Source organism: Mastomys coucha, unplaced genomic scaffold (genome assembly GCF_008632895.1).
Source record: "Mastomys coucha isolate ucsf_1 unplaced genomic scaffold, UCSF_Mcou_1 pScaffold22, whole genome shotgun sequence".
NCBI classification, from domain to species: Eukaryota; Metazoa; Chordata; class Mammalia; order Rodentia; family Muridae; genus Mastomys; species Mastomys coucha.
Genome location: NW_022196905.1, coordinates 131,371,246 through 131,379,239, shown reverse-complemented (window position 1 = coordinate 131,379,239; position 7,994 = coordinate 131,371,246). Strand labels below are relative to the sequence as shown.

The 7,994-nt window shown below is 49.9% G+C and overlaps 1 protein-coding gene across 4 annotated transcripts in view; it reads left to right on the top strand.

Moving 5' to 3' along the window:
* The first annotated feature begins 3,898 nt into the window (after positions 1 to 3,898).
* The window catches only part of Slc12a9 (solute carrier family 12 member 9), a 17,670-nt gene continuing 13,574 nt past the window's right edge, over positions 3,899 to 7,994 (top strand). Inside the window, exons 1-4 of one of the 4 annotated variants that reach the window (XM_031338323.1) lie at positions 3,899 to 4,029; positions 4,807 to 5,029; positions 5,217 to 5,351; positions 6,599 to 6,730. In XM_031338323.1, coding sequence (XP_031194183.1) covers positions 4,849 to 5,029; positions 5,217 to 5,351; positions 6,599 to 6,730 — 448 coding nt within the window. In that variant the 5' untranslated portion in view covers positions 3,899 to 4,029; positions 4,807 to 4,848. The other 3 variants (XM_031338325.1, XM_031338324.1, XM_031338326.1) reach the window with 3 other exon arrangements.

Here is a 7,994-nt window from a genome sequence, read left to right as displayed (position 1 = left end):
GGGTTGTGGTCTTGGACAAAGTGTTTTTCTTTAAAAATTCTTAGTGTTTGGGTGTTTTGCCTGCATGTATGTGCCCCATGTGCATGTACCTCAAAGAGTTCAGGAGAAGGCATCAGGTCCCCTAGAACTGGAGTTACAGGTGTTTGTGAGCCACCATGTGGGCCCTGGGAACCAAAGCTGGGTCCTCAGTAAAAGCCAGGAGTGCCCTTAACTGCTGAGCTATCTCTCCAGCCCTGGGCAAAATATTTCTCAACTAACCTATGTCTGTATGTGAAGTGGGATAGAATTTGACCCAAAGGTTAATGCGGCAAAGGGTACAGCTGCGGGACAGGGACAGCTGCTCTGACAGCTAATGTTCATTGTCAGCTTCACAGGGTCTAGTGTCACCAATGAAGTAAACCTCTGGGTAGGCTTGTGACGGATTTTCTGAGGTGGGGAGACACCCTCACTATCGACCGTTATCTTATTGTAGGCTGGGGACTGAATGAAAAGAACTGAGCTGAGGACCATCATTCATCTCTCTCTGTTTCCTGACTGGATCCAATGGGACCCGGCCTCCTGCTCCAACGGTGAACCAGAATAATTGCTTCCTCACTGTGACGCCAAAAGAAATAAAGACAGAGATCAGGACGCCTCATCCAGTCCCTGCCACCCTGAGGACATTTGCTAGCCCAAGAGAATCTTAGTCTTCCTTGTTTGTAACAAAAGCAGCCCTTACATCACTGAACAGCCAGCCACCTCCAGGGCTGTTATCATAACCCATCTTAGTGTTATCTTCAGCACAGCTACTGGGAGACTGATAGGATTTTAACTCAAAGGTTAAGGCAGAGAAACATACAGACGGTTCCCAGGACCCACATGGTGGCTCACAAACACCTGTAGCTCAAGTAGCTTCTAGGGGACCTGATGCCTTCTCCTGAACTCAGGGCACATCCATGTAGCTGGGTGGCTTCTAGAGGCTCTGATCGTTAATTAAAGTGATGCTAATTGGGACAGATATGGTCTGGCTTGCTTTTAAGCCCAGCACTGGTCCACATAGTGAGTTGCAAGCCAGCAGGAAGCTACATTAGTGAGACCCTGTCTTAAAAAAAAAAAAAAGCCAGAGGGTGGCAGCCCCCCTTTCCACGACATTCTTCCTTAGTGCTTTGAGATAGGTTCTAATGTAGACTACGATGGCCTTTTGAGTGAATGGTGGGATTACAAGCATGAACTGCTATGAGCAGTATAGTTTATTTGATTTTTTTCCCTCTCTTCCAGGGAGAGAGGCTTACTATGAAAGGATTATGATCCTGCCCCAATAGGTTGTCTGACATTGGCGTTGATTCTGGGCTGCTTGTTGAAGACATTTCATTGGATGAAGTTTTCCCATGCTAACAGTCGGAGGATATGCCCTAGTGCTATAATACGGGTGTATTTACACCTCTGAGATCAGCTGAGATCTGAGCCAGTAGGAGGGTAGGGAGTTCAAGACCTACTTGGCTACATGAAACCCAGTCTCAAAACCAACAGACAAGAACCACACTTAAAACATAAACAAGGGTAACCAGATGTGGTATATCATGCCTTTCATCTCAGCCCTTGGGAGGCAAAGGCAGATGGTGAATCTGAAGCCGGCCGATCCACAAAACAAGTTCCAGAATAGCCAGGGCTATACAGAGAAACCTTGTCTTGAAAAATTAAAAGAGAAAGAGAGACAGAGACAGATGGGGGTAGGAGGGGAGGGGGAAGAAAAAGAAACATAACCAAGAAAGAATAAGGTAGGCATGGTAGTGAGATACCTACAATTCCAGCACTTGGGAAGTGGAGGCAGGAAGCTCAGGAGTTCATGGTCATTCAGCTATGCAGCCTGGGTTACTCAAGAGCCTGTCTCAAACAATCACGCAGACAAGCTGGGGGACCAGAGCAGTTTTTATTGGTATGGTCAGAGTGGAGGGAGCCACATCTGAACTTTTAGAAATTAAAAAAAAAAAAAAAGTCGTCAAATATTATCTGAAACATGGGTAGCTAGGAGGCCAAGTTTATCCTTGGTAGAGCCACAGCGGGTGTGCCAGTCTGTGTCCACATATGTTCATATGCACGTGGACGCCTAGGTCATGTGTCTTTCCCAGTAACTTCCTACTTTACTTCTCTCCCTGAACCTGGAGCTCACCAGTGCAGCTAAGCTGAGCCCCAGGGATGCTCTTGTCTGCCTCCCCAGCATCTGGCTTATTAAAATTCTTTTACATGAGCTCTGGGGATCAGAACTCAGGTCTTTGTGCTTGTATGACAAGCCCTTTTGGTAGGTCTGAGCCCCAGCCTCTCCTATGGGATGTGAGACTCTATAACCGTGTTCATTTCTGGAGGTCCAATTAACAGGGTGACCATGAGTATCTACATAAAAGTTCAGAATGTGTTGCTAAAGGTCTCCCAGGGTGACCAGTGAGATGGCTCAGTGGGGGTACTTGCTGCTCTTGCAGAGTACCCAGATTCTGTTCCCATCACCTACACGGTTGTTCAGTCATCCATACCTTCAGTCCCATGGGATCCAGCATCTTCTTCTGACCTCTATAGGCACCAGGCACACATGTGGTGCACATACATACATGCAGACAAAATACTCACAACATTAAAAAAAAAAAAAAAAATCTAGGCTGAGTGGTGGTGGCGCAATCCTTTAATCCCAGCACTTGGGAGGCAGAGGCAGGCGGATTTCTGAGTTCCAGGACAGCCAAGGCTATACAGAGAAACCCGGTCTTGAAACACCCCCCCCCAAAAAGAGTCAATATGTTAAGGCTGTGTATGTATTATAACATCACTTAGTATGCCTGAAGCTGTGGGGGTGGGTGCGGGGCTCTTTTAGGAGAATAAATATTAGCATCAGGTTGTGCTGTTACTTATCTGTAATTCCAACACATGGGAGGTGGAGGCGGGAGGATCAGAAGCATGAAATCTTCTTCAGCTATGTATTGAAATGGGGCTAGCCCGGCCTACATAAAGAGCGCACCTCCCCCACTTCTGCCCCCTGCAAATATACAAGATTAGTTCACCTCTCAACTGCTCTTTTAGGAGGGATGTCTTAGTCAAGTCCCTCTTTTTTGTTTGTTTGTTTGTTTTGTTGTTGTTTTTTTCGAGTCAGGGTTTCTCTGTGTAGCCCTGGCTGTCCTGGAACTCACTCTGTAGACCAGGCTGGTCTCGAACTCAGAAATCCGCCTGCCTCTGCCTCCCAAGTGTTGGGGATTAAAGGCGTGCGCCACCCACTACACGGCAAGCCCCGTTTTATAGATGAGGAAGTGTTGTTGGTACGATCTGTAAGGGCTGAGGAGGGGAACACCAATTGGAGTTCGGGGGTCACAGTTACAGGATCTTAGACAGGCACAAAAGCAAGCAGGGTTACCAGCTTATTCACCGGGACCTGAGTCTGGATGGGGGTTCACGGCTCCCTCCTGTGGCCGAAGAGAAGAGCGCAGCCTGCGGGCTGAAAGTGGACGAGGAGAGGGTCTCCTCTACAGGTGAAAGGCACCAGGCGGGAAGCCCGAGGAAATCTGGGTCTCCGGAGAAGCTGGAATGGTACGACTCCGGAAGGCGCTGACCAATGTCGCTTGTGGTTCCCGGGTACACACCTGAGTCAGGTGCCGCGGCTCCGCCCACTCCACTTTTCCGCAGTCGCCACGCACCGCTTTCAGTATTCTTGGTGGCGCCTCGGAGCTCGGAGTGCAGTCAGACCTTCACCTTGGGCATCTGCTAGCATCCTGGTAACGGGGGCTCTGAGGATCGTGACCCACTACCTCGCCGAAGACACCCGGGACGCACGTGGAACAGTTTAGCTTGCACAGGCAGCTTACGAGAGTGTGGGCGGGGCTTGCGCGTAGACCACACCCTTGAGGCGGGGCTTGAATAGGGACCAATGGGACGCCTTCCTGGGGAGGGCAGGCTCCGGGCCTGACATCCCGGTAGCCCGCTTGCTTTTTCCGGCTCCCTTGCCCCCTCGGTACATAGCGGAGCCCCCCAGGCGCGCTGGGATCACACCGGAGCAGCTTCGTTCCCAGGGTGGTGAGTGAGCACCCTGCGGCACTCAGCTGTAGGGTACGCTTGGCCGGCCGGAGCCAGATGCCTGCCCCCCCCACACCTCCCCAGGCATCCAGTTACTGGAGCAAGTGGACAAGAGCGGGTGGGTGGGGGAGGAGGACTCTGGGGACCCTGTGTGGCGTGATGCCAGGCTGCCTGCATTGGTGGTTGGACAATTGAAGGCTCTGTTTGGATTGATAGAGTTTGGAGGGCTCATTGTAGAGATTAGAAAAATCTGGTCAGGATTGAGATGGGTTGAGGGACAGGGGTGATGGAGGGTGGAGCTTTGAGAGGTTTGAAAGTTTCTTATTGTCCATGTGTGAGAGGCTGTACTGAGGGTCCTCGAGAAGAGCAGCTTAGGACTTGGGAGGGGATGTTTACTAGTAGCAGCTAACTTCCCTTTGGGGAGATCTTCTTCCCCTCTTGTTGCGAATTAAGGAGAGACCTATTTGACAGGGGGATCTGTGTCCCTTTCGGAGAGCCACAGCTACCCCTAGTTTCAGAGGCACGGAGGATGGCACGGTCCCTGAAAGCTGAAAGGGCCCTGATTACTTAAACACTAGGGTCCGAGAGTGTGGGGAAGTTACTGGGACAGTTTTGAGTTTCTGCGCCGTGTGTGTGTGTGTGTGTGTGTGTGTGTGTGTGTGTGTGTGTTCTTTGGAGCTCTCCTTTTGAGGAAGCTCTGAGTGTTTAAGTAGGGTTTTGTTTAGGGGGAGAGGTTCTGTGGAATTGCTATCCAGCCACTAAAACCTCTTTTTACAGGTCACCTAGCCCTTTTGTGGCTTCCTCAGCTGGCGCTCAGCGATGGCCAGTGAGAGCTCCCCTCTTTTGGCCTATCGGCTTCTGGGGGAAGAGGGGGCTGCCTTCCCTCCCAATGGAGCTGGAGCACCTGGAGTTCCATCAGCCCGCAAGCTCTCCACCTTCCTGGGTGTGGTGGTGCCCACGGTCCTGTCCATGTTTAGTATAGTCGTGTTTCTGAGGATTGGTAAGTAGAGGAAGGGAACATTGGGAAGGGGCTGAGGCCAGGGATGGACCCTAGTACATGTGGTCAGATGGAGGGTAGAAGGAAAAGTCCCCTTGTGGCCTTGTGTGTGGCTCAGCCATAGGATGGGGTGGGGGTGGGGGAAAGAATGCAACCATCCCTGGTGACCTGCTTTTCTCCCCCTGTTCAGGGTTCGTGGTGGGCCATGCTGGGTTGTTGCAGGCCTTGGCGATGCTCCTGGTTGCCTACATCATTCTGGCACTAACAGTCCTCTCAGTGTGTGCCATTGCCACCAATGGAGCAGTGAGAGGGGGTGGAGCCTACTGTATCCTCCAACCTAAATGGACTGGGTCTGGGTATTTCTGTCCTTTAAGGTTCGGGAGGGGAAGGGGCCAATATCTTCTGTCTGAAAATAGGTCAAATGTTAATGGATAGTAGGTGGCAGGTAAAGGTGGCCAGCACTCTGTCTTCATGTCTGGTCTCCTGACAGTGTTAGTGTTTTTAAGCACAGAGAATATGTAGCTCAGTAGTAGAGTGCTTGCCTAGCATGCATGAGGTTCAGGGTTTGATTCCCAGTCCTTTCTCCTCTAACAACAGCCACCACAAAAATGCTCAGTGATAGTCAATCTACAGATGGGGAAAGTAGATGCCAGGTGTGGAGATGCAGGTTTCTCACCCTAGATACCTGGGAGATGGAAGCTTAAAAACCCAAGAGCACCCTGGGCTATCGAATGAATCTGAGGCCAGCTTGGGCAACTGATGGAGACCTTGTCTCAAAATAAACAATAAAGAGTGGGACCTGGTGATACATGCCTCTAATGCTGAGGACTGGAGGCAGGAAGATGAGGAGTTTCCAGGTCATCCAACCCAGAGTGAGTTGAAAGCCACCAAGCCTACTTGAGACCTTGTATCAAAAATATACAAGGTGGTGGCTGGAGGGATGAATGGCTCAGGGGTTAAGAATACTGACTGCTCTTCCAGAGGGCTTGGGCTCGGTTCTCAGCACCCATGTGACAGCTCACAAGTGTCTGTAGCTCCAGATGCTCCTCCACCCTCACACAGACATGCATGCAGGCAAAACACCAATGCACATGAAATGAATTCTTTTTCATTTTATTTTATTTATTTTTTACTTTTTATTTTTTGGTTTTTTTTTCGAGACAGGGTTTCTCTGTATAGCTCTGGCTGTCCTGGAACTCACTCTGTAGACCAGGCTGGCCTCGAACTCAGAAATCCGCCTGCCTCTGCCTCCCAAGTGCTGAGATTAAAGGCGTGTGTCACCACAGCCCGGTGAATTCTTTTTTAAAAAAACAAAAACAAAACAAAGAGTAAAAAGAGAGCAGGGGAGGAGCTCAGGGTAGAGGGCTTATGTGACAGGAGTGGGGAAATAGGGAAGGCTGTGAATTCTTAGGAGTTATGCAGAGATTCAGGACATAGGCACACCCTTTCTGGCAAATGAGCTGATGCTTACAGGAAACCTGGAAGGGAAACTGCTGGGAGGTTGACTTAGGGCCCCTTCCTCCATTTCGGTTTCTTTTCCCTTAACACTCAATCCCCTGCTTCCACTTTCAGTCATGATCAGCAGGACCCTGGGACCGGAGGTTGGTGGCAGCATTGGCCTCATGTTCTACCTGGCTAACGTCTGTGGCTGTGCTGTGTCCTTGCTGGGACTGGTGGAGTCTATTCTGGACGTCTTCGGGGCTGGTCTGTGCTCTCCCCAAGCTGGTCTGGGTGGTGCTGGGCTTCTCAGGGTCTGGAATTGTGGCGTCATGTCTCCCAAGATGTAAATGCTGACTCTCCTCTTCCTGTACAGATGTGTGGGCAACTGAGCGCTTGCCTCCATCCCCAGGGAACTTCAGGTCCCCAGACATGTCCAACCTGCAGCTCTCTGGCCACACATGACCAAAGACAGCTGTCAATGCTCCCAACACAAAATTTTAAGCTTGCTTCAAACATTAGGTTGTGTTTTAGATGTGCATACTTTTTCTTTTCTTTCTGTTTTTGTTTGGCGGGGGTGACGGGTATGTATGGAGGGTACAAGTGTGATGTGTGTATGTGCACGTGTAGGTGAGCCTGCTTGGGTATGCCTGGGTAGAAATCAAATGTCAATGTTGGCTATCTTCTCTTATTGCTCTTTCCTTTATATATTTATAAATACCCATTAATTTTTTTTATTGCTGTGTGTACAATAGAGGGACACACACTGCGGTTGAGTGTGGAGGTCCTGGGGTAACCCTGCAGAGTCAGTTCTCTCCTTTATGCCATGTTAGAGGACTGAAGTTTTGGGGTGAGCAAGCTGAGGTTGCTCAGCGATATTGCCTACCTGCTGAGCCATCTTGCTTATGTTTTTGAGCACAGTGATTTATTAAAGAAAAGTAAGAACTAACTCCTAAGCCAGGCATGGTGGTGTACACCTTTAGTCCCAGCACTTAGGAGACAGTGTATATATGTACACACACACACACACAGACACACACATGTATGTATGTATATATGTATGTATGCACGGGGATTTATTAGAACAACTTACAGGTTGTGCTTCAGCTAATCCAACAATGGCTGCCTGTGAGTGGAAGGTCTAAGAACCTAGGAGTTGTTAGTCTGTGAGGCTGGGTGTCTCAGCTGGTCTTCAGTGTAAACCAGCATCCTGAAGAAGTAGGCTCTCCCACCAGTGAAGGAGTGGACTTGCTAGGGAGGATGAGAGCAAGCAGGCAGAGAGCGAGCATCCATCATCCGTGTCTCTTATGTCGGCTTCCAGCAGAAAGTGTGGTCCAGATTAAAGTTTTATCTCCCCACCTCCACCATCCCAGTTAGAAGTGGGTCTTCTGCCAGGCAGCGGAGCACATGCCTTTTATCTCAGTACTTGGGAGGCAGAGAGAGGCAGATCTTGGTGAGCTTGAGGCCAACCTGGTCTACACAGTGAGTTCCAGGACAGCCAGAGCTACATAGTGAGACCCTGTCTCAAAAA